This window comes from Pelophylax lessonae (assembly GCF_965119305.1).
Source record: "Pelophylax lessonae genome assembly, chromosome: 1".
Classification (NCBI taxonomy): Eukaryota; Metazoa; Chordata; class Amphibia; order Anura; family Ranidae; genus Pelophylax; species Pelophylax lessonae.
The window spans coordinates 230,820,572-230,848,423 of NC_138768.1; the positions used below are offsets into that span (position 1 = coordinate 230,820,572).

A 27,852-nucleotide genomic window follows, 5' to 3' on the forward strand; every position below is an offset into this window, starting at 1 on the left:
CCAAACACACTGATGCAATTTAAAAATAAAAAAACAATTCACATCAGTTTGCCCCCTTTCCTGCAGTTTTATTGTACTTTATATATATATATATATATATATATATATATATATATATATCTATATATATATATATATATATATAATATATGTATACGTATATATATATATATATATATATATATATATATATATATATATATATATATATAATATATGTGTGTGTGTATATATATATATATGTATATATACAGTATATATATGTATACATACATACATACATACATACTTTAACTTATTTATAGTTTTTTTTATTATATTATAATTTATGATTTTGTGTTTCAAACTTTATCATACCCTACATGTTATAAAGAAGAACAGAAAAAAAAATCATATGTAAATAGTTGGTTAAGAATTACATGCAAAATAATGGTACCGCTTTCAGCACCTAAAATCCGAAAGAATCATACCGCCAGGGAGGTTAAAAAAGAAAATACTACATTTGGTGACTAGATAGCACTCACAGGGAAATTCTTGCAGTTTTTTTGTCTGTTATATTGGATTTTGTTTTCTTTTATCTAATATATACTATATCCACAATTTTTTTTTCTGTTGGGTTTAAAGTATATATATAATACTTTTTTTTTTTTTTTTTACTAGGACCTTATTTTATACGGCCTGCTGCATGCACTTGTTTCTGGCATAAGCAAAGCTTTTGTCACCAAAGCACCACCATTTTGCATTCCACTTTACTGAAAATGTCAAGCAGGCTCCTCTGTTGAAAATGTCAAGTGAGTGGCAGAGGTTCTGCACATGCAGATAGTAGGAAGCAAGCAGGTTCTGCAGGTCAAAACGGTGGTCAGGCCCATCCTCTAGAAGCAGGTCTGCCTTTTCAATCCCAAGAGGTAGATGAGTGGCTGAAAAACCTCCTTTTCCTCCTCTCAGGCGCAGAACAGCCATATGTCTGCAACTGCTGCTAATGCAACTTCTTCTTTTTCTCCTCTTCTGCTAATCCGGCCAAAGCCCTACAAATTTGCAATGAAGAGTCAGCAGAATTTTTTGAGCATACCATCACCGACCTTCTGTGGCAGGATGATTTTGGTAATTATTATTATTATACAGGATTTATATAGCGCCAACAGTTTGCGCAGCGCTTTACAATAGGAGGGAAGACAATACAGTTACAATACATTTCAATACAGGAGGAATTAGAGGGCCCTGTTCGTTAGAGCTTACAATCTAGAAGGGAGGGTCAAGTGAAACAAAAGGCAATAACCGTGGGGGATGGGCTGAGGGAGAAAATGGAGGTATATTTGTTAAGTGTGGGTAGGATAGGCTTCTCTGAAGAGGAGGGTTTTCAGAGATCGCCTAAAAGCTAATAAAGTAGGAGATAATTGGACAGATAAGGGTAAGGAGTTCCATAGGATTAGAGAGGCTCTGGAAAAGTCCTGGAGGCAAGCATGGGAGGAGGTGACAAGGGAGCTAGAGAGCAGGAGGTTTTGAGAGGAATGAAGAGAGCGATTAGGTTGGTATTTTGAGACTAGGCTAGTGATGTAGTTGGGGGCTAAGCTGTGGATGGCTTTGTAAGATGTTGTAAGTATTTTGAATTGAATTTGTTGGGTGAGCGGAAGCCAGTGGAGACCTTGACAGAGAGGAGCAGCGGGCACTGAGCGATTGGTAAGGTGGATGAGTCTGGTAATGTGCAAGCATTCCTCATTTCAGATATCGAGGATGGTGACCTCAGGCAAGGAGCAGCAAAAGGCAGTGATGTTCATGAAGCTGGAGATTACGGCCAAGTGGGCTCCAGCGATGGGAAGGGGGTGGATGATGAGGGGGCAGACTGTCAATGGGTGCCACCAATTGGAGGGGAGGAATTGATATGAGGGAGAGGCAGAACAGCTTGCAGTGGACTAGAGGCATCAACTGTCCTAATACATCTTTCAGTGCTGCCCCATGGATACAGGCAGCTGCTTTTACCAGGGCTGATCCACAGAGCTCTGCAGTGTGGGTGTTTCTTAATGAATCATCTGCTAATGACACTGTTGGGTTCTGCAGGTTCTCAATAGAACAAGTCAGCAGCAAAAGGCCCACACTCCTCCTGCTCCTTCTCATTCCTCAATCTCTGCATTTCCCACAATATTCTCCTTCTGTATCTACTACAACGCAACCTGAAAACTGCTGGCTTTGCAGCCCCTATTTCCGTTCATGGTTTCCTTTCCCTTTAAGAATGTATGAACTGTGCTACACCCTAGTAGCAGGTACCCAGCTGTCATTATACTGCCCAGAAGGCAATCCCTTTTCTCCACCAGCAGGTGAAAGGTAATGTGTCCCAGCATGAGGGGCAGTGATGCCACATATAATTCATGGCACAAAGGGTCCATCTTCTAGCAGCTGAGAAGAATGCAGGATGGGACACAGGCTTGGAGCTGGTGGTGCTGCCTGGTATCTTGTTCGATAGTGCCAGTGCAGTCACCTGTACCCGCTTTTCTTCACTTGTCCCTGAACCTAGAATTTCCCACAAGTGCCCCAAAGCATATGTGAAGTCCCAGGATAAAATCTTTTGGCAGCTCTCCAGGCCCAGGTGGGGAGGTGATGAGCCCCACACCATCTTCAGCCAGGCAAGGTTATGTGTGACCACAGCACTAACCTGCTGGCTACTCTTTGCCATGGATTATGCACAAATGTACCTTGCCTGGCACATTTCCTCAACCTGGTGGTGAAGCAGTTCATCATGAAGTACCCTGGTTTCGAGGAGGTCCTTGATCAGGTCAGAAGGGCTTGTGGCATTTTTAGGCGGTCATACCAGACCAGGTTTGCCCAGCAGAAATGCAGTGCCAACATCAGCTGCCTGCCAACTGCCTCATCATACCCCCCACATGCTGTAACTCAACATTGACTATATTGCAGAGGCTGCACCAGCAACAGCGTGCCATCATTGAGTACCTATGCCATTATGGTACCAGGACAGGCCATGGGGAGATGGGGTTCTTATGACCATGCCAGTGGCTAAACAATCAGGATGTGTGCAGTATTTTGGCGCCTTTTGAAGAATTTGAGAATTATACAAAATAAATTATTAGTTAAACCCACAAATTTTATTTATTTTTTTTTTTTTTAAACCACTACCATTTCTTTTTACTGGCTTGTGAAATTTACAAATGCAGCAATTTAGAATTTATTACTATATAGATCAGACCAAAATGAGGGACAGATGAGGAGGAAAGAAGGACAGAGGGACAAATGAGGTTGAAAGAGGGACAGAGGGACTTTGTTCAAAAATAGGGACAGTGACAGTCCCTCAAATCAGGGACAGTTTGGAGCAATGATCATATGATCCACATAATTGCTAACTAAATCAGGTTCAGGGGTGATGTGGATATTCTCAGAACTCTCAGGATGTCATGAACTATCGGGTGGTCAGACTGGACCACTGACCAGAACTTGTACAGTATGCTCTGTAGCTTCTGGCTTGTCCTGCAGCCAGTGTGCTGAGAGCGATCAGCAGGAGGTTTTGTTAAGGAGAGGGTAATCCTACTACCAGACAGTGTAGACTGGCTCACTTTCAATAAAATGAACCAGTCTTGGATTACCAATGACTACAAAACTTCTGTTGTTTTTGGTACAGACTAAACTTTAAAATACCATCAAGTTAATAAAAAAAAAGATAAAAGAAAAATTCCTGCACCTACTATCATCTCCTTCCACCTCTTCTGGCCTATTCTAAAGCTTCAGGGCTGTAAAGGTACCATACACCTTTCTGCAGCTGGACCTCAGCAGCAAAATTTCAAATGTTTGCTGCATTGCTACAGGGTAGCTACAGGTCACAGTTTGCAGCTTATTCCAGAACCCAAGCACTGAAAAGCTGCCAAACAATGTTTCCAAAGCTGGACCTTAGCTGCCAATCGTCTAATGTTCTCTGCAGGGTAAATTAAATCATCTGTTGCGCCCTAAAGTTTGCTGCCTATTCCGGTACTCCGGCACTCAAAATATACATTATATAACTATTGTCACTCAGATAATACTCTTATATTTATTTCAAGGTAAAACCTTGCTTGTATCTCCCACTTATATTGTAGCCTTACCAAGCTGTTTACATACTGTTCGGCCAATGTATAATATTTTTGGCCATCTAATGTTAAAGTGGATGTAAACCCCATTCATGAAATTTGACCTGGGCACATATATCTGTGTTGTGTACTTATCTGTCTCCAAAGCCCTAAGTCCTGTGTCTTTCTGCTGCTCCGTTCCTCTGTTATCAGCATGATAACTTCTGACAAGTTCACCGACACAGGAGATAAAAAGCAACTGGAAATTTGTGTCGGGGTGGGTGCATATAGATAGATTAACAGAGAGCTGGTCTATTCACAACACAGCTCTGCATGTTTCTTCCTTCCTCTGCCTATGTGGAGGGGGGTGTGTTCCTTTCCTCCAATCAGCTCACACAGTGTATGCCAAGACTCCACACCCACTGCTGAAATAGAAAGAAAACATTCTAACACAATATTCACTTTCTAAACAGAGTAGAAAGTTGAAGACAGCAGATATACAAATAAAACTTATGTAGGAGGATTTGTTTCATCTCTGTGTATCATCTGAGGCTGTTCACTTCACTGGGTATATGTGAGGGTTTACATCCACTTTAAGTCATACAATTTAATGTTTATTCTTAAAATAAAACCTGTCTCTTCTCATCACATTTACATTACGGCCTAACCAAGCTGCATAAATACTGTGCAGCCACATGAAAATATTTGTGGCTATTGTCTCTCAGATAATGCACTCTAAATTTTATAGCAAAATAAAACCTACCTCCGGTGCCACATTTGGTACCTTTCAGGAGGGAGGGGGAACAGGTACCTGTTTTTGACAGGTACCCTTCCCCACTTTCGGGATAGGGCGCCGCGGCACTGTTACTCTGAGATGTTTGGCCCCCTCCTTCTTCCTCCCGCTGCCGAGCCAATCCAAATGCGCAGCACGCATGTGCAGTAGGGACTCACCCGTGAAGCCGCAAGGTGTTTGTTCTAATGTCGTCCTCAAGTTTGCATTAAACCTTCACTTTCTCTCCATTGCAAGTTTTTTTTTCTTTTTAAATAACTCCCATGACAGTGCCCAGCACCCCATGCTCCTTTTTTGAACGTAGAGAGAATTTATTAAGATTCTCCTCCCCTTAAACTTCAATATGGTTCACTGCTAGGTTCATATTTTCAGGATAAACAATAAACCCCAAGTAAATTTGAACCTTGGCAGATTCTCTCATCCCTACTCCCAACCTGGAGGACCAGGGTATCCCTCTTTGCCTTGGTCATTGCTTGAGACCTGACTGATATCTAAGCTACTGCAAGTCATTTGTCCTTGTAAGCCCCACCTAGTCATCAAAGTAGTCACACTACTGAAACAGGCACTGCCCGTATAGTGTCTTGTAGTATTCACTGTACCCTGGGGGAAGTATTCAGTTTTTTGCCATCTATAAAAGTAGACATAGTTTTGGTTATGGAATGATGTCAATATGAGACTTAACACTATTTACTAGTCATTTCTAAGGCTTTAAATGTGGGCACTTAGCACCTTTCCAAAGAGGAAAATGGGGTCTGAGGACATTTTTATTTCTTGCTACTGTGATTTTGTGATCAATGGTATGGGTCCATGGAAATTGCATGTTTCTAACTGTAAAGTCTACAGGGAATGCTGTGATAATCCATTCTATTATTAATATTATACAGGATTTAAATAGCGCCAACAGTTTACGCAGCGCTTTACAACATGAGGGCAGACAGCACAGTTACAATACAATTCAATACAGGAGGAATGAGAGGGCCCTGCTTGTTATTCTATGCTTTTATCCTAATATTTAAAAGGTTTGCCCACTTTCAAAAATTGATTGTGCCTATCTTGTCTTTGCTGTCCGTTCTTCCCTTACTTGCCTTTGGTCTTCTTTAACTTTCCAAACGTTTTTTCTTGGGTATGGAGTGACTGTGTATTTTTTATTCTTTATAGAGGATTGTTTGTTTCCTGTTTCGTTTTAAATTTTTTTGCATCTTTGTCCAAGTAGTGCTGTGATGTAAATATATATACATATATATATATATATATAGTATCTCACAAAAGTGAGTACACCCCTCACATTTTTGTAAATATTTTATTATATCTTTTCATGTGACAACACTGAAGAAATGACACTTTGCTACAATGTAAAGTAGTGAGTGTACAGCTTGTATAACAGTGTAAATTTGCTGTCCCCTCAAAATAACTCAACACACAGCCACGGCTTGCACTGGGGAGCTACAGTTCATTGGGGGAAACATGAATATCAACATGTACTGTGACATACTGAAGCAGAGCATGATCCTCTCCCTTCAGAGACTGGGCCGCAGGGCAGTGTTCTAACATGATAACAACCCCAAACACACCTACAAGACTACCACTGCCTTGCTAAAGCTGAAGGTAAAGGTGATGGACTGGCCAAGCATGTCTCCAGACCTAAACCCTATTGAGCATCTGTGGGGCATCCTCAAACGGAAGGTGGAGGAGTGCAAGGTCTCTGACATCCACCAGCCCTGTGATGTCCTTATGAAGGAGTGGAAGAGGACTCCAGTGGCAACCTGTGAAGCTCTGGTGAACTCCATGCCCCAGAGGGTTAAGGCAGTGCTGGAAAATAATGGTGGCCACACAAAATATTGACACTTTGGGCCCCAATTCGATGTTTTCACTTAGTATACTCACTTTTGTTGCCAGCGGTTTAGACATTAATGGCTAAGTGTTGTTATTTTGAGGGGACAGCAAATGTACACTGTTATACAAGCTGTACACTCTCTACTTTACATTGTAGCAAAGTGTTATTTCTTATAATAAAATATTTACAAAAATGTGAGGGTTATACTCACTTTTGTGAGATACTGTACATATTCGCAACTGTTGTCTGTACGTGTGATAATAAACTAACAGTCACTTGGGGGGGCTTCAGTCATATAAGGAATCAATATTTGAATTCAGCCATATACCACCCAGAAAACTGCTGGCAATCCATCAAAAAAACATTAATTCTGCCTGAAGAGACCTTTTCCTTTCATAAAAGTTCTCCCAGAGCTGTGTTGCTATGGTTCATTGTTCTTTTGTGACCAGCATGCTACAAGAAATAACAGCCATAGAGTACCGCGATTGATGATAGAACCTGAGTAAATATTTTTTGAAACTGGATACAGAAAAAAAAAAAGTATAACGGTACGGGAAATGGGAAATATTATTTGATTCTGACTTAACAGATGAGCCATTTCCCTGTTGAGCTTGCCATGAAGTTTATCGAATTGTGATCAAAGGCTGTTATTGTTCCTCTCTTGATACGGAAGTTTATAATTGGTGTGTAGACCTTCTGATTCTGTTAGAATTGGAAATCACCGATTAGTCTCAATTGGCTGGGGTAGTTCAGTCTTTATATACTTGTATTTGACTAGGGTAATGCAGCCCTACATGATCCTGTATTTATTACAAAAAAAGGAACTTTAACAGTTGTGCCATATTACATGTGTTTCTTGCCTGTCAATAGAGTTTTCTGTATGATGGAAAACATTTGTGGTTGTTGCTATTTATTTACCTCTTCTCCTTAGAAAGTATTCTACATTTTATCATTAGCAGTCAGGATGAGTCCACTGCAGGTCTAAAAGTTGGATGGGCATGGAAAGATCTCTTGCTGCCTACTTTAAAGTGGTTGTAAACCTTTGATATGAAAACAAACAAGCCTATCCCTCTAGAGTGTGTACTTGCCTCAATCAAAAGCAACTAGTGGTATTTTTTGGCTTTTCCTTCCTCCCTCTGCTGTCTGCATGAGTCACTTGTGATCATTTATCCCGACACCAAGCAATCCAGGACAATAGCCCCTTCCCACATCCTGCACACAGCAGGTGATTGACAGCCTCAGCTGTGCATGTTTTCCTATGAGACTGTATAGAGGAGTTTGTGCTCATTTCCTCCACTCAGGTCTCAGATTACACACAGCTCACCTGTCTGTGCAGTCTGTAATCCACACTGTGCAGTGTGTAATGTCAGATCCTCTGCCTCCTGAAGCTCATACATGTTTTGCAAACTGTGCCCTTGTAAAAGAGAGAGGCTGCAGATAAACAGGTACAACTTAAATATGAGGATTTGTTTGATCTGTGTATTATCTAAGGCTAGTCTCTTCACCGGGTATATGTAAGGGTTTACACCAATATATGACTATTAAGACTGTCAAGTATTACTGTTCCTGATAATAAATCCAGTAAATATGCCATGTCACAACTAAACATGAATCTGTGTTTCAGTTATGTGACTGTTACCTTGGGAGGTTATGTTTCTTTAAACAGCACTTCGGCAATCAAAGCCTTTCTGAGGATAAAACTGAGCACACAACATGTGAATTGTGTGATTAACCATTATTGAGCATCCAGATCTTTAGAAGGGCTGACAATATGGACATAATGCCGAGGAACAATAGAACTGATTGGCTGCAGACATTTCTAGATGTGGCCATTATACGACTGCCTATACCTTCTCTGGTGGAGTTAGGCAATGCAAACAAATGTCTGACTAGACTGCAAAAATGAAAAGTAATAGTAAAAAATTGTAGTCTTAATGTAAATCCATGTTAATTTGGCAAATAGAAAGCTCTAAAGTCGCCAAATTTAAGATATTCGATACACTAACATGGTAAACAGTCAATTGCAGTTAGCCATACATCATATGCAGTATGGTTTAAAGAAGAACTACACTCTAAAAATTTGAGGTCAACAGCTACAAATCCTGTTACTGTTGGAGAAATGTCCCCTTCTTTCATCTCTCATGTGACAAGGATCACCATGACAAGTGAGGAGAAATCTCCCTATAAACGAGCCGGCAATACATCTCTAATTGTTCCCTCCTTTAAACAATAGGGGTGTGCAGGTAATCTTATTGTCGGTTAGACCTCATGATGTTGATATTTCTGCCCTGGCTTATAAAATTGCTTTAAGTTGGATTATTATTTTATCATTACAGCCTGAAAGGTACCAAAATCCACAGTTGACAACCCCAGAAGAAGGTGTAACCCTACTAAACTCATTGACTTCTCACTTTCACTCTGGTAATAGGATTTTTATTCTACAACATAAAAAGGAAGTAAGGATGGAATATGCTGTGTCAAATGCTTATTTCTAACTCATTAGGTGGAAAATATGTGATGTATAGCAAACATGGTATGGAAAGATTTTAGACCACAAACTGTAAAATAACATAGAGCTCCATATACTTACTTAAAAATGTAAAACAAAATCTGTGAATTGTTGTGCACTGGCAGTTTGCCTGTTATACTGCATATTATTTATGCATATGGACCTGCCAGTTGCAACTTATAATACAAACAAGTTAAAATAAAGAAAAAAAAAATGCATGTGGTCTAAATGCTAATAGCTTGCCACATTTCAGGACGTGAAGATGTGGGGGGGGGGGGGGGGGCAGCATCCACAAGTACCGTAAAAATGATTGGGCGGCTCTACACCTGCCCCCCTGCACACACTTCCCTCCCTCCCTACACACCTTTTCCCTCTACCCAGCACACATTTCCCCCTACCCAGCACACACTTCCCTCCCTCCCTGCACACATTTCCCCTACCCAGCACACACTTCCCTCCCTCCCTCCCTGCACACATTTCCCCCTACCCTGCACACACTGCCCCCTCCCCCATCACACACTTCCCTCCCTCCCTGCACACCTTTCCCCCTACCCTGCACACACTGCTCACCCTCCTAGCACATATTTTCCTCTACCTTGCACACACTGCCCTCCCTCCCTGCAAACATTTCCTCCTAACCTGCACATGCTGCCCACCATCCCTGCACACATTTCCTCCTACCCAGCACACATTTCCTCCTACCCAGCACACACTTCCCTCCTACCCAGCACACATTTCCTCCTACCCAGCACACACTTCCCTCCTACCCAGCACACACTTCCCTCCCTCCCTGCACACATTTCCCCCTACCCTGCACACACTGCCCCCTCCCCCAGCACACACTTCCCTCCCCCAGCACACACTTCCCTCCCTCCCTGCACACATTTCCCCCTACCCTGCACACACTTCCCTCCCTCCCTGCACACATTTCCCCCTACCCTGCACACACTGCTCACCCTCCCTGCACACACTTCCTCCTACCCAGCACACACTTCCCTCCTACGCAGCACACACTCCCCTCCCTCCCTGCACACACTTCCCCCTACCCAGCACACACTGCCCTCTCTCCCTGCACACGTTTCCCCCTACCCTGCACACACTGCCCCCTCCCAGCAAACACTTCCCTCCCTCCCTGCACACATTTCTCCCTACCCTGCACACACTGCCTTCCCTCCCTGCAAATATTTCCCCCTACCTGCACACACTGCCCCACCATCCATGCACACATTTCCACCTACCCAGTACACACTTCCCTCCCTCCCTGCACACATTTCCCCGCTACCCTGCACACACTGCCCACACTTCCAGCACACATTTTCCTCTACCCAGCACACACTGCCCTCCATCCCTGCACACATTTCCCCCTACCCTGCACACACTGCCCACCCTCCCAGCACACATTTTCCTCCACCATGCACACACTGCCCTCCCTCCCTACAAACATTTCCCCCTAACCTGCACACATTGCCCACCATCCCTGCACACATTTCCCCTACCCAGTACACACTGCCCTCCCTCCCTGCACACATTTCCCCCTACCCAGCACACACTGCCCACCCTTCCAGCACATATTTTCCTCTACCCAGCACACACTGCCCTCCCTCTCTGCACACATTTCCCCCCTACTCAGCACACACTGCCCCCTTCCCAGCACACACTTCCCTCCCTCCCTGCACACATTTCCTCCTACCCTGCACACACTGCCCACCTTCCCAGCACACATTTCCTCTACCCTGCACACACTGCCCTCCCTCCCTACAAACATTTCCCCCTAACCTGCACACGCTGCCCACCATCCCTGCACACATTTCCCCCTACTCAGAACACACCACCCTCCCTCCCTGCACACATTTCCCCCTACCCTGCACACACTGCCCTCCCTCCCGGCAAACATTTCCCCCTAACCTGCACACACTGCCCACCATCCCACACACATTTTCCCTACCCAGTACACACTATCCTCCCTCCCTTCACCTATTTCCCCCTACCCTGCACACACTGCCCACATCCCTACACACACTGCCCCCCTCCCTGCACTTATTTCCTCCTACCCTACACACACTGCCCCCTCCTTTCACACGCTTCCTTACCTCCCTGCATACACTGCCCACCTCCCTGCACACACTGCTTCCCTCCCTGCACACACTTCCTTCCCTCCCTGCACACACTGCCCCCATCCTTGCACACACTTCCTTCCCTCACTGCACACACTGCCCACCCCCCTGCACACACTCCCCCCCCCCCTCTGTGCAGACACTCCCCTCCCTCCCTCCCTGCACACCTTTCCCCCTATCCTACACACACACTGCCCCCCTCCTTGGAAACACTTCCCTCCCTCCCTGCATACATTGCCCCCTACCCTGCTCTCACTGCCCTCCCTCCCTGCACAAATTTCCCCCTACCCTGCACACCCTGCCCCTCTCCTTGCACAGACTGCCCCCAATCCCTGCACACACTTACCACCCTCCCTCCCTGAACACATTTCCCCCTACTCTGCAAAAACAGCCCTTCTCCCTGTAGAAAATTCTCTCCCTCCCTGCACACATTTCCCTCACCCAGCACACACTTCCCACCTCATCCCTGTATTTCAGGACACATATTAGTTACACAGATTCTGAGGCTAATATAATGCACATGAGGCACCAAGTGAGTTTAATTACAACCTAAATCAGCCACAGGACCTGTGTAATTAATGTGTGTCCTGGTTTAAAGGGATGAAGTGGCAACCCTATTCCCCTCACTTCTGCACCTCCCTGCACACATCTCCCCCTACCCAGCACTTCAAAAACTTAGATGTCTTCTCAGAAAGCAGAGTTTACAGGGCTATGGGAATTGTTAGAGAAAAAAATGTACATGCACATACTGTAGGTTGAACTAGATGGACCTGGGTCTTTTTTTCAGTCTTATAAACTCTGTAATTATGTTGGAAAATGATGACTAAAATCCATCATTACAATATGTGTTAGATTTATTTACAGAAATTTCCATGTGGTTGAATTAAAAATACTATTGTTGAAACATTTCAGAAATGAACATATTAGGGCATTCTGTCATACACACGCCTCCCAGAGAACACCCATGGGCGAGCTAATAGTTTTTTTTAATAATGGTATTTTTATGTCACTCTGCCCATTTATGTCCAAAATATCTGTGTAAGGAAGCAGAAGTGCTGTTATGCTGTGCAGATAGGCTGATAAGCTTTGTAGTAAAGGATTCTGCACTGTATTTCATACATTGCTTTTTACTACCTATAAAAAAATTGAGCATTTAATATGAAAATGAATGCTAAAGCATACCTAAACTCAAAAACAAAAATGGCTATATTGCAGCTCACCAGTCCCTAGTTGAGGTGACTGCATTTGTTTTCTTTATTTCAGCACTAAACAGTTTGTGTCCCTGGGTGGCTACGCTCACTCCTCTACTGTATTTATGGAGGGAGCTGTGGTTGTCACCCAGGCTAGACCTCAAACATGTCTTTCTTTCTTCATCTTTTTTACATGGTGGGTGATGTATTTACATAATAAAGATAAATTTTTTATATCATTTCAGTTCACAAGCAATTACAAGGACATTGCATTTCTGGCAAGATCAACAGGTAATTTCTGTACTTGCTGGAAAAAAAAAAAGAAAAAACGAATGCAATCACCACATCTAAGGACTAGTAAATTGCATTATATTACATCTTCATTCTTGGGATTATTTATTCTTAGTAGTAACCACAGTGTTGTTTTACTACTCCCCCCCCCCCCTCCCCTCCAATGGTCTCCTACAAATAAAACAAGAATTGCAAAAATGTTTATTTCTGAATCCTCCATGCTTCTGTTCTAGAGCTAATATAAACATATTTTTGCTATGGGTTGCTATAATTGCACAAAAAGAGAGCCCAAATGGAGTGACTTGCAGGGAGAGCCTAAATGGAGTGACATGCAGGGAGAGCCCAAATGGAGTGACATGCAGGGAGAGCCCAAATGGAGTGACTTGCAGGGAGAGCCCAAATGGAGTGACTTGCAGGGAGAGCCCAAATGGAGTGACTTGCAGGGAGAGCCCAAATGGAGTGACTTGCAGGGAGAGCCCAAATGGAGTGACTTGCAGGGAGAGCCCAAATGGAGTGACTTGCAGGGAGAGCCCAAATGGAGTGACATGCAGGGAGAGCCCAAATGGAGTGACTTGCAGGGAGAGCCCAAATGGAGTGACTTGCAGGGAGAGCCCAAATGGAGTGACTTGCAGGGAGAGCCCAAATGGAGTGACTCGCAGGGAGAGCCCAAATGGAGTGACATGCAGGGAGAGCCCAAATGGAGTGACTTGCAGGGAGAGCCCAAATGGAGTGACTTGCAGGGAGAGCCCAAATGGAGTGACTTGCAGGGAGAGCCCAAATGGAGTGACTTGCAGGGAGAGCCCAAATGGAGTGACTTGCAGGGAGAGCCCAAATGGAGTGACTTGCAGGGAGAGCCCAAATGGAGTGACTTGCAGGGAGAGCCCAAATGGAGTGACTTGCAGGGAGAGCCCAAATGGAGTGACTTGCAGGGAGAGCCCAAATGGAGTGACTTGCAGGGAGAGCCCAAATGGAGTGACTTGCAGGGAGAGCCCAAATGGAGTGACTCGCAGGGAGAGCCCAAATGGAGTGACTTGCAGGGAGAGCCCAATAGAGTGACTTGCAGGGAGAGCCCAAATAAAGTGACATCAGCCCAGTAGCTCTGTATTTAAAAAAAGAAGTATAACATATATGTTCTATGACCACACTTTCATAGTATAAAGGTCCTACTTAATGACCTTTGCACTATAGTTTCCAAACAAGCAAAATAAGTACATTAGATCATTTTTTCATATCTAAGATATGCTGCTAATTGTGGGTTTTGCTGAAAAAAATGGAAACTCATGAAAAGCAAAATGCAGAAATCCGGTGTTAATAAAGTTGAGCTTGTCTGTGTATTGCCAGTTGCGGTAAAGCTCAGCCCTAGTTAAAATAATGTAATTATAGAAATAAAGCACTTGCTGTCTTAAATTGTGTTAACAGTATCCATTGCTTTGAGTTACTGCACAGATCATGTTCTTCTCATTGCTATAATATGATATATTCTTGATCCTTTAACCACTTAAGCCCCGGAGGATTTTCCTGCTAAACGACCAGGGGGTATTTTGCGATTCGGCACTGCGTGACTTTAACGGACAATTGCGCGGTCGTGCGACGCTGTACCTAAACGAATTTGACGTCCTTTTTTTCCCACAAACAGAGCTTTCTTTTGGTGGTATTTGATCACCCGTGCGATTTTTACTTTTTGCGCTATAAACAAAAAAAGAGCGTACATTTTGCAAAAATAACAATATTTTTCACATTTTTTTATATGAAATTCCCCAAAAAAAAATGTAAAAATCAAAATTTTTTAACATTTTCGGCCAATTTGTTTTATGCTACCTATGTTTGGTAAAAAAAATCGCAAAAAGCGTATTTTGATTGGTTTGCGCAAAAGTTATCGCGTTTACTAACAAAGGGAAAGATTTTTGTCATTTTTTTTTTTTTTTTAACGTGTAATGGCGGCGATCTGCGATTTTTTTTGCGGTACTGCGACATTGCGGCGGACAAATCGGACCCTTGACTGACATTTTTGACACTTTTGGGGTTACCAGTGACATTTCTACAGTAATCAGTGCTATACATATGCACTGTTACTGTAAAAATACACTGGTAGTGAAGGGGTTAACTTTATTTGGGAGGGAGGGGCTGTGTGTATCCCTAGGGGCGTCCTTTCTACTGTGATTGGCTGTGGCTTGAGCTGTAAGGACACTGATCAACGGATCTACATACTAGATCCGTGTGATCAGTGTCTTTACAGCGAGGAGAATGACAGGTGGCTTGTTTACACAAGCTGCCTGACATTCTCCCTCTCCCCCGCTGATCGCCGAGTGACCAGCGGACATCGGGTCCGCTGGTCACACGCGCGGGGGGGTCCGTGACCGCGCAGGAGCGGGAGCGCGCAGGAGTGGGCGCGCGCTCGCTCCCCAGAGCCTCACAGGCGAGCGACGTAGACCTACGTCACTCTGCCTGTGAGGGGCTCACTGCCACAGTAAATATACTGTGAGCAGTCGGCAAGCGGTTAAAAGTGTAAAGTTCACTATATTACCAAAAGTATTGGGACACCTACCTTTACAAGTACATTAACTTTAATGGCATCCCAGTCTTATGGGCCATGCACACTATAAGATTTTCTGAAGACTTTTTCCTTTAGATTTACCAAAACCATATAATATGAGGTCAAACCTAAACACTTTCAATTTGTATGCAATCTGGCAGGCCCTTGCACTACATAGAAAAGGTAAATCTGAAGGAAATCTAACCACAAAAGTTGGATTGTGTGTATCCAGCTTTAGTCCGTAGGGTTCAATATTGAGTTGGTCCACCCTTTGCAGCTGTAACAGCTTCAACTCTTGTGGGAAGGCTGTCCACAAGGTTTAGGAATGTGTCTGTGGGGATGTTTGATCATTCTTCCAGAAGTGCATTTGTGAGGTCAGGCACTGATGTAGACGAGAAGGCCTGGCTCGCAGTCTGTGCTCTAATTCATCCCAAAAGGTTTTCTATTGGGTTGAGGTCAGGACTCTGTGTAGGCCAATCGGCTGTCAAACTCGCTCATCCATGTCTTTAGGAACCTTGCTTTGTGCACTGGTGCGCAGTCATGTTGGAACAGAACGGGGCCATCCTGAAACTGTTCCTACAAAGTTGGGAGCATGAAATTGTCCAAAATGTCTTGGTATGCTGACGCCTTAAGAGTTCCCTTCACTGGAACTAAGGGGCCAAGGCCAACCCCTGAAAAACAATCCCACACCATAATCCCCCTCCACCAAATGATTTGGACCAGTGCACAAAGCAAGGTCCATAAAGACATGGATAAGCGAGTTTTGGATGGAGGAACTTGACTGGCCGGCACATTCCTGACCTCAATCTAACTAAACACATTAGAACACCTTTGGGATGAATTAGAGCGGAGACTGCGAGCGAGGCCTTCTCGTCCACATTGGTGCCTGACTTCACAAATGCGCTTCTGGAAGAATGGTCAAACATTCCCATAGACACACTCCTAAACCTTGTGGACAGCCTTCCCAGAAGAGTTGAAGCTGTTATAGCTGCAAAGGGTGGGCCAACTCAATATTGAACCCTACGGACTAGGACTGGGATGCCATTATAGTTCATGTGCATGTAAAGGCAGGTATCCCAATTCTTTTGACAATATAGTATATAACTAAAGGCAAAACATTTTTCTTAGCGTTGGATGGAGTGGAGATGAATTAGAACACCTGTCAAATTTTATTGCTGTCTGTGCCCCCGTTAGGGAGATTTACTCTAATTGTCCTGTTTACCGTTATCATTGAAAAAAGAAAAGTAAAAGAAATTCTCAAATTTTGGGTTGTCCCCAGAAAAGTAATAGAGGGGAAATATTCCAATGGGGACACTAGTTTTGGTGATCGGGGGGTTCTAAGGGATTCTCTTAATTTGTGGAGATTTCTTCTAACCTCCTGTTTTGGCAACGGGACAGGAAGTGAAGGGAAATTGACAGGGGTTATAACTCCCCTTAGTCTATTTAAAATAAAAAAAGTTTTGCCTATAGTTCTACTTTGAACCTGGCGAAATACATTTTTCAGAGTTGGTGTACCTGCTAATAGGATTTGTGATTCTGTCTATCCAGTCCAAAAATGTACACAGCTTTGCCATACAGCACAGTCCTACCTGGCATGGGAGAGGACCTAATCTTTCTCTGGTGCAATTTCACTTACATTTACAGGTCTTCTCCCCACCTTCATCCTGTAAGTGGACAGTGAAAGGAGAAGCAGAAAACGGATGAGCTCATCCACTTGTCACTCTGCTCTCTCATCCTATTGGCACACACCTTTTACTGCAGCACACCTGATTGGCTCATTGTGCTTCCTCTCCCTCCCTATTTCTGAGCTCTGCTGTAAAGGGACTACAAGAGGGTGACAACAAGAAACAATTAAGTAGTTATACTGTTTGTATTTCTAGAAAAATCTCTAAAGGATGTAGTAAGGATTGTAGAGCTCCATTAATTTAAGTATTTTATATCTGCCTAGATGTCAGCTTTAATCCCATCAAGACAGAAACTTATAGCGTACATTCGTTTTTCTGTTCCCACTTATAAATAACTATCTGAATAACAATTTTCATTACTATTGCTGTATAAAATGTTAGTTACATTATGCGTCTTTAATCTTTTATAATACTGTGCATCAACAGTTTTATTTAAATCTGATGGTTTACCATGGAGTGAAGTCATAGACTATGAGTATACAAAGGAACATACCATTACAGATTTAGTCATCCTAAAGTCGTTTCTTCTCTCTGGTATGACAGTCACTCTTATCGAGGAAAAGGTAATCACATTTTACATGTCTTTTAAGCAAAAATAATATGACATATTGCTGTCAAGATGTCTCCCATACTTTCACAGCAAAGTGGTCCATAGGGCCCAAAAAACATGTGATTACTGTTTAACACAGAACTGTATACTGTGATGATGTAAATTAATTATACATATGCGGTTCATTTCGTGCCGAATAAATTTTCAGGCAACTTTTTCATTATTCGTAATCCAAATACCTGAATTACAGTAAAAACAAAGTTTACCGAATGCACCGAATACCAAAACGAAATTCGAACTGAAATTCAAATTGAATTTTACATCGAATTCAAACTGTAAACATATTTATAAAATCAAAGACTGTGTGTGTTATTTATGTACCATTTCAAAATAATGCTGTTTTTGTTAAGCCTTAGGTGATTTAACCACTTCCCGCGAATCGACGTAGCCCTACGTTGGCTCAGAGAAGTGGTTGTACCTGGGTGATGCCTGCAGGTAAAGGCATCATCCCGGTATCATTTTTTTGAGCCGGTGGTCGGCTTTCAGGTGATAACAGCCGATGCGTGGCTCTGGCTGGGTCTCCCGTCCCACCGGAAGACCCAAGCAACCAGCCGACACGTCCGCCGGTTGGTTGGAGTCCTGATCAAAGCCGGATTCAGTTTTGATCAGGTCTCAGATGTAGTAACCCCGAAGTGATGACGTCACATGATGTCGTCCCGAAGTGATGACGTCACGTCCGGGATACTCAGCGGCTAAAGGCGCTGAATTGAAAAAACTGTCAGTATTCAAAAATGCAGATTTCAGCATTTTGAATACATTGAAGTGCAGTGGAGGGTCGGGGGTCTTTTAGACTCTCGATCCCTCCATAAAGAGTACCTGTCACTGCCTATTACTGCCTATTACTAAACTAATGTTTACATTGCTTATGACAGCAATAAAAGTGATCAGATTTTTTTAAGCTGTGCTAAAATTAAAAAATAAATATAAATTTTTTTTTTAAAACGCCCCTCTCGCCGTGAGCTTGCGTACGAAAGAAAACGCAGATGTAAGTCGCGCCCGCAAATGAAAGCACTGATTAAACCACACATGTGAGGTATTGCCATGATCGCCAGAGCGAGAGCAATAATTTTAAAAAAAGAGCAACTCTGTAACTCTAAACTGGTAGCTGTTAAAAAAATTTAAAGCGCCGCCTATGGAGATTTTTATGTACCATAGTTTGCCGCCATTCCGTGGGTGTGCGCAATTTTAAACCGTAACATGTTGGGTATCTATTTACTCGGTGTGACATCATCTTTCACAATCAAAAAAAAATGAGCTAACTTTATTGTTTAGTTTTTTTTAAATGCAGTGAAATTTATTTTAAAAAAAAAAAAAACGGTGTTTGAAAGGCCACTGTGCAAATACCACGTAACAAAAAATATTGCAACGACCGCCATTTTATTCTCCAGAGTCTTTGATAAAAAACATATATAATGTTTGTGGGTTCTAAGTAATTTTCTAGATAAAAGTACAGATTTTAACTTTAAACAACACGTGTCAGAAATGGACTCGGTCCAGAAGAGTCCTTATAATCATTTGATGAAGATTTTTCTTTTGTGGGTTTACTTTGCAACATTCAAATCGAAAAGCGAAAAAAAATCTAAAGTTTTCAAATCCACTGATTCAAAATTTATTGATGCGAACGATTTGAATAGAAAAAAAATTGTAAATTCAAAGAAAATTCTAAAAAGACAAAATAAATTACAAATAGGAAATCTCAATACGAATCCAGATTACAAATTGAATGACTCGTCAAGCACATGTCTAAAATCAATGTAGAATGTATTGTTTCTTTCTACATATATATTTTTTCTGAAATAAAACCAATCTTTACTCTCTTAGATCTTGTCCTGGCCACAGGATGCTGACCAGGGTGCAGCTATACCTAAGCTTGACAAAAAAGCAGGTGGGAAAGACAAGGAAAAAGACAAAGCCAGAAGTAGCTCCAGGGTGAGTTTGAAGGAACAGATAGCTAAAAAATTAACACATTTCTTTAGACTTGGTTCCTAGGGGTTAAACTGTTGGCACTATATAAATCCTGTATAATAATACTAATAATAATAATATTAGATGGATATATTAGTCCTCTAGCAGATTTGAGAGAACATTCTTAGACTGGCCATACACTGATCCAAACTCACCCAGTTCAGCAGGGACCAGACAAATTTAGATTGGTGTGTGCGGTCCCCACTCAAAAGAAGTCGAAGGGCCATGCTGGAATATTTTTCTTGATCAGCAGTTGCAAGCAATTGGCTGCAGCTGCTGATCAGTGTTTTCACAGAAGTGGGCAAAGCTGTCAGAATAGACAGGTTTTATGTGGATGGAGATTTCTGTTTTTCTGGGGTTTTTTTTCTTTTTTTAGCTGAACCACTGACTGGATGAAAAAAAAAAACATAACAGTGTATGGCCAGCTTTAATGTCAATTTTGCAATTCAAAGGGTTGTGCAAAGGAATTAGCAATCTGCTGTACTGTGTTTGAATTGAGATATATGATATATGACTGATACAATAACATGGACCAGAAACCAAAAAACTGAAGGGGAAAAAACCCTTGTGGAGTATATAGGATTTTAATTAATGTGAGGTTGTCAATGAAGTAAACAGTGTAGACTATTCTTTAAAATGAAACGTCTTTATTACAAATGGATAAGAACAGTAATCAGGTCAAAGTGACCATAAAAATATTTGAAAACGTTCCAAATAGTCAACAGACATAGAAACGTAATCAGCGGCTTAACATAAATTGATGTTCATAATTCTAAATAATGTGTTCAACATACCGAGTTCCGCCGCGCTTCCCAGAGCACCTCTGCTTCTTCAGGGAACTTGTATATGTATCTAGAAAGTCATCAATCCAATAGTTCGTTAGTTCATGGTTCATAGTTTTACAATACATTCTTGATACTGACATTAACATGGACCAGATTTTTCAAGTTGGTTGTGTGGTATCAGGATGGTTTACTGGTTACAGATGGTAGCTTATTCGCAGGACAGGAGAGTATGACCGGCTCTCAATAGAGCTGATTCACACAGCTCCGAGGTTGCCGCGGTCCGCACTGGAAAAGGGTCCTCTGTGCCTTCTGGTCCATTTCAGGTCCGAATTTGTGCCTTAATTGGAGACACACCGGACCCCCTGCTGTGAGCCACAGTCACAGCTAGTGTGAACCAAGCCTTAGTCTATCCATTTGACCTCCAGGAGTTTTTACCCCTATCATGACCAGGCCATTTTTGCTATTCAGCACTGTGCTACTTTAACTGGTTATTGCACAGTCATGCAACACTGTACACATCATTTTTTTCACACAAATAGAGCTTTCTTTTGGTGGTTTTTAATCACCACTGGATTTTTTATTTTGTGAAATATAAACGAAACAAGACTGACAATTTTGAAAAAAAAAAAAAAAAACAATATTTTTTACTTTCTGCTATAAACTATATCTAATAAAAAAAACATTTAATTTCTTCATAAATTTTTGCCAAAATGTATTCTGCTATACATGTCTTTGGTCAAAAAAAATCCCAATACTTGAAAGTTGATTGGTTTGTCTGACAGTTATATCGTCTACAAAATATGAGACATACTGTATACTAGAATTTTTATTTATTTTATTTTTTTTACACTACTAATGGTGGTGATCAGCGACATATAACGGGACTGCGATAGTACGACACTGGGGGGAACTGACTAATTGCCACTGACATCACCAGTGACATTAATACAGTGATCAGTGCTAATATGCATTGTCACTAATTACTAATGGTACTGTGTACAAAGGGGTTTACATCTTGGGCGTTAAAAGGGTTAAATGTGTGCCTAACTGTGTAATGTATGTGTGTGATATGTACTCCTTTTACTAAGGATCTTGTTGCTTAACAGGGGGAAACAAAATACCAAGATCCCCTGTTAGTGAACAGAGCTCTGCATTGTTTACAATCCCACAGCTCTGTTCCATGAATGGCTGAGCCGATCAGTGGGTGACGGCGGCCAATCATTGACCGAGACCCGCTGATCGGCTTGTGCTGCAACGAATCAATGCATAGCCAGGCCAGCGCATGGATCATGTTCTAGGTACATGATCCAGAGCAGGGGAGGCTGGTTTGCCGCCAAACATCCTTGTGATGTGGTCAGCAAGCAGCTATATATTACATGTTTGTTATTGGCATCTTTCCTAGAATGGGTCATTCTGTGTATGGGCAAGCACCTTAAAGCAGTTATAAACCCTAATTATTATGTTACAGCTTACCAATTCTTGGATGTGATGGTTGCATTGGTTTCCTTTTTTAGGCTTTCTTTCTTCTATTTTCTTCTGGTAATCCAGTCAGCAAGTCTATTGTTTTTCACAAAATCAAGCTCTCCAACAGAATGTATCAGTTTACATGGATGAGACAAACCACTTGGCAGGGGTGATTAAAAAGATCCCAATTTATCCCAAAAGAAAAAAAAATGTTTGCTGTAACTGATTATAAAGTGTTATCTGGAGTTTGGCTTCAATTTGTTATTGTATCCAAATCTGCTAATACATTTAAAACGACTCACCCCCCAGACTGACAATGCTTTTGTTTGCTCTACCTCCTCTTCTCATTCATCCAGAGTTGTGTCTTACTAATACAGGATGTGTAAACCTGGCCAGATCACCAGGTGAAAACAGAGGAAAAAAAGGTAAAATGGATGCAGCCATCACATATAATGATTGGTAACCTGGCAGCGCCGGCCCTGGGTACGCCGCTGGAGGAGGAGAGGACAGCCCGCAGCTCGCCTCTCCCCTGTGTCACAGCGCCGGCCCTGGGTACGCCACTGCCGCTGGAGGAGGAGAGGACTCAGTGCCACTGGAGCTTCGGCGCCCCTCCTCCGCCTCAGCTCGCGGCGCCTGGGCGCAGGATTGGCTCTGTAACCTGCAATATATTACATTTTTGGTTTTGGGTTTTATACCGCTTTAATTAAATACTAGTTTTGGCCACACAACTTGCAAGAAATATGTATATAAAATTCCTAAATCTCTAGAACTATCAGAATGCCACACATATGCACCTATAGTTCCTCTACAAGTAATTGTTTAACATCCTATACTGCAATCCACCAAATGTTCATTAGTATCTAGAGTATCGACAGCAAAAAAAAAAAGCATAAAAAACAGTGTTATTGGTCTGCTCTCAGTGGTTCAAAAGTCGTATAACTATAAATGATCAATTTGATGAATCATGTTTTCTTCATAAACTCTGTTAACCAAAATGATCTATGTTTATTGAAATATTCATGCCAGTGAGCTTAGTTGTACTTAATCAGTTGTTGTTGAACATTTGTTTTACCTGATACATTGCTACAGATTGGTCTTACTGGTAGTACAAAATGTATATCCTAATGTCTTAGGCTCCATTTACACCTCAGTGTACTGGAATTATGGGAAAAAATTGCGCACGGGACACGTTTGCGATGCCATTAATTATTTTTATATGAGAGATGCGATTTTGCCACAATTGTCGAGCAAACATCGCTACGTCAAACGAGCCTGGTTCTGTGCCAAAATTTGGTACATGAGCTCCTTTTTAGAGTGGAGGGAGGCCCATTCAAATAAATGATGCCACTCCAGAAATGGGCCACAAAAAAACACACAAAAGAAGCTAAAAAATGTGGTGCAGCAGGTGTTGCTGCAGTATGCTTAGGTGTGAATGGAGCCTTAGCCTTTGCTCATTGTATACCTCATGGTTCTTTGGGTGGGCAGGTGAGCAAATCAATATATAGAGTACATCTAATGTGTTTTGTACCAGGGAAGTAAAGCTGGCTCAAAGAGTAAGAAGAAGAAAGAAAACCTAGATGACCTCCGCCATGATCCCCCAGTGGTTCGCAATCTTGGATCTGTTGTTATGCCCTTGGAAAGCCTTGTTTCTGGGGAAAGTCAAACATTCCATATGTGTAACTTTGGGATCTTAAAAATGGATACAGAGCAGCATGGCAATGACAAGGTAATGTAAATCAAATAGGAGTGTATCTGAACTGTACACAAAGTTGGAAATTAAACCATTCACCGTAGGTATATATTCAGCAAATGGGTACAGAGAAGGATTTTGTCAATAAACACTAGCCATGCACACAAGTTACATTTTTAGTAATTCCTATCTGTGACATTGCTATTGAAAGATAGCAAAAGGATTTAATAACATTCCTAAAAGGTCCTAGTGCATTTGGAGGCAGATGGTAAATGTCATATCTAAAGAAAGAAGTCAACGGTCTGAGAATTCTGGAACCTCCACGTCCACTTACCATGCTGACATGTGGTCAATCATTGGCTTGTGTGGGCAAATGCTTTCATTACTAATGGCTGGAATACACGATAAGAAAATCGGCCGAAAATTTCCGTTCAGCGAGCGATCGGCCAATATTCTACTCGTTAATGCCCAGCCATCAATGAGCGATATCGATATTGTGAACGAAAAATACCATTTGAAAAACCCGAAAAATTCTGTTGTCTCGTTTGCAAAAGAACGATATTCTATACGTTGGTGTTGAGGTCGTTCAGTTTAAATCTGTATAACCTCATCACGCATGCCCGAAAATATTTTCCCGGAAATGTTTGTTAATGTTGGCAACGTTTTCGATCGACGAACACTGTTTTGATGGTCGGCGGGCAACGGTCGAGCGATATTCGGGCCGTGCATGTTGGCAACGTTTTCGACCGACAAATACTTTTTCAAAAGTCGGTGGTCGAATGATCGGGCGATATTCTAATCACATTCTCACTAACCTTAAAGTACACTTGTGCTTCAGAATTATTGATGTCCTTTGCCTAAAAGAAAAGTATGGACTTTCTTTTTTGCACATTTATATTCACCTAGGCCAGTGATGGCAAACCTTGGCACCCCAGATGTTTTAGAACTACATTTCCCATGATGCTCAGCTACACTGCAGAGTGCATGAGTATCATGGGAAATTTAGTTCCAAAACATCTGGGGTGCCAGGGTTTGCAATCACTAACCTAGGCGGATGCAGCATCAATCCGATGCTGCATCTGTCCCCCACTGGTTCTAACATTGAGAACCGTGGGATCACACACCAAAATCGCTCAGTTCTCACAGCTCCCTGAGCAGAGAGCTGGTGACTGTCAGTCATTGGTTCTTTGCTCTGCCCCCTGCGCTTATGGCTCTCAACGGCTTGCTGAACCAGGTGCCGGTCTTTGCATGTGGGCGGATCCCAAATTCATTGTCGCGATCTTTCCGGAGCCTGGTCTGGCTCTATGACATCAACCAACAGCGGGCTGAGACTATTTCCTGGTTGTTAAGGACGCCGGCAGGTGCCAGCTTCTTGACAACCAGCTGAAATTAAATACATTCTTTTACTATTACATGGCTTGACCACTACCTGCAGTATTTAACGCATGCATTTATTTATTTGTTTCCTTTAGTGAGTTGACTGTTTTATGCAGTATTTAATGAGTGTTTTTGCTTTTTGAGGTGAATACCACATAAAGGAATGGTGAATTGATATTTTCAGTATTGTATGCGATATTTGGGAAAAATGTAAAATATGATCCAAATATTGCATGCAGTATCCTTTAGTAAATTGAGCCCAGTATTTCCTGATAAGATCCCTTTGCCTTATCCTTTTATTATATGATGTTGTGTGACCATATATATATATATATATATATATATATGCACTTTAAAGCCCAATTCCAGCTAAAACAAACTTTTCTTTCAAACTTCGTCCAATTAGATTTTGGCTGGAGTGTGCCTTGAGTATTTGCTATGTCTGTTGCTGTAGTGGCTTATATTTCTTTACCAGCAATACATTGAATATTATTATTATGTTCTGTTTCAGGCTCCTCATGATGGTAAAAAACGCAAAGAACTAAAGCTAAAAAGTGGAATGGAAATCACAGAAACTCATAAAACACCGCGCTCATCTGGTATCTTTAAATATCTAGTATTTTTGTAGGGCTAAATTCCAAATAGAAAAAAAGAGAGTAATATTTATAAAAAGTAGTATTTAACACCAATATACACTATATTGTCAAAAGTATTGGGATGCCTGCCTTTACACACACACATGAACTTTAATGGCATTCCAGTCCTAGTCTGTAGGGTTCAATATTTGCAGCTAGAACAGCTTCAACTCTTCTGGGAAGGCTGTCCACAAGGTTTAGGAGTGTGTCTATGGGAATGTTTGACCATTCTTCCAGAAGCGCATTTGTGAGGTCAGGCACTGATGAAGATAAGAAGCCCTGACTCACAGTCTCGGCTCTAATTCATCCCAAAGGTGTTTTATTATGTTGAGGTAAGGACTCTGTGCAGGCCAGTCAAGTTCCTCCACCCCAAACTTGCTCAACCATGTTTTATGGACCTTGGTTTGTGCACTGGTCCAAATCTTTTGGTGGGTGAGGTTGTTTTCTAGGGGTTGGACTTGCCCCCTAGTTCCAGTAAAGGGAACTCTTAAAGCGTCAGCATTTTGACAATATAGTGTGTGTATGTGTGTATATATATATATATATATATACATATACATATACATAAACACACACACACATACACTGTATGTGTGTGTGTGTGTGTGTGTGTGTGTGTGTGTGTGTGTGTGTGTGTGTGTGTGTGTGTGTGTGTGTGTGTAGAAAAGCTTCTTGTTTTTTTTCTGGGACGTTAAAAAAAAAAATATATATATATATATTTTTTTTTATTTTTTTTCAAACATTTTTTTAACGTCTCAGAAAAAAAAACCAAGAAGCTTTTCTGACATTCATAACTTTTTTTAAATCAGACCATAGAACAAGGGTAAATTACAGTCTCATACTTACATGTCATACATGTGCTGATTTTCATCAAACATCTTTATTTTCAAGAGTACTCAGTTCATACAGAGAAGATACTCCTTATGAAAAGCAAATGTATAATATAAATTTTAAATACATATCAATTAATAATTTCATGTCTCTAAACCATAGGATACATGGAGAAACTTGATGTAAATGATTCTCATTTGTCATTTGAATGTAATTAATGCTCTGTAAATGTAATGCTTTTTATGTAGGCAAGACAAAATAAGTTACAGAAGTACATATGATCAAGTTCATGCTATATTAGATGGAGATTTACATTCCCCAGTGGCACGTCATTGTCCTTATAATCATGAATATGCTTTGCTGTTGTTGGTTGGTCTTTAGTCATGTCCGACCCTTCGTGACCTCATGGACCATATTGCCCCAGGCTTTTCTGTCCACCACTGCCTCCCTTGCTTAACTTCATGTTCATTGTTTCAATTATGCTATCTAGCCATCTTTTTTTCTGTCGTCCTCTTCTCCTTTTTCCTTCCATGTTTCCCAGAATCAGGGTCTTTTCCAAAGAGTCCTCTCTTCGCATAAGGTGGCCAAAGTATTTGAGTTTCAGCTTCAGGATCTGTCCTTCCAGTGAATATTCAGTGTTGATTTCCTTGAGAATTGACTGGTTTTATCTTCTTTCCGTCCAAGGGACTTTAAAGCGTTTTCTCCAACACCATAGTATAAAAGCATCAATTCTTCGACATTCAGCCTTCCTTATGGTCTAACTTTTACAGCCATAGGTTACTACTGGGAATACCATAGCTTTGACTATACGACACTTTGTCGGACGGGTGATGTTTCAGCTTTTTAAAATGTTGTCTAGGTGTGCCATTGCTTTTCTGCCAAGAAGCAAGCGTCTCTTAATTTCCTGGCTTCAGTCATCGTGTGCAGTGATCTTGGGCCTACGAAGATCAAATCTGTCGCTGTTTCCATTTCTTCCCCTTTTATTTGCCAAGGAGTGATAGAACCAGTTGCCATGATCTTAGTTTTCTTAGTTGTAGAGGTCAGAGGAGTAGGGGACCGCAATGCAGAATTCAAGTACGGTACAGCAGACAATGAGGCTGAAGCAGATACCGGCTTTATTAACCAACAGAGTATAATGGCCGGAGAATGATGTTAACAGTAATAACAGATTACATAGGTTTACAGCAAAGTTAACTGCAACGTGATACATAAAATGGCGCTCCCGCCAACGCACACACAGAAATACAGGCTACTCTGCTATATGATCCTATCTGATTCCCGCTAACCGGGACACGTTGATGCAACGCTCTGTCTACAGAAACCTGCTCTATGCCCTGCCACAGGTTAGCACCGGTGCACACTCACAGTTCTGTAGGTACAGCTGCTTTATCTCAGTCTCTGTGATGGTGGGTGTAGTCAGGTCTCTGGATCTGTCCCTTGCTGTCTGTAGCTGCAGTCTCTTATGCACTGGTCTGGGTTTCTTTGCAGGTAGTTTATCTTGTT

General features: G+C 41.9%; 1 protein-coding gene across 1 annotated transcript in view; it reads left to right on the top strand.

Moving 5' to 3' along the window:
* Nucleotides 1-27,852, top strand: part of LRRC43 (leucine rich repeat containing 43) — a 67,470-nt gene that overhangs the window by 36,863 nt on the left and 2,755 nt on the right. Inside the window, exons 7-11 of the mRNA XM_082251508.1 lie at nt 9,007-9,091; nt 17,419-17,555; nt 19,424-19,531; nt 23,348-23,542; nt 25,395-25,482. Coding sequence (XP_082107634.1) covers nt 9,007-9,091; nt 17,419-17,555; nt 19,424-19,531; nt 23,348-23,542; nt 25,395-25,482 — 613 coding nt within the window. The remainder of the gene's footprint in view (nt 1-9,006; nt 9,092-17,418; nt 17,556-19,423; nt 19,532-23,347; nt 23,543-25,394; nt 25,483-27,852) is intronic.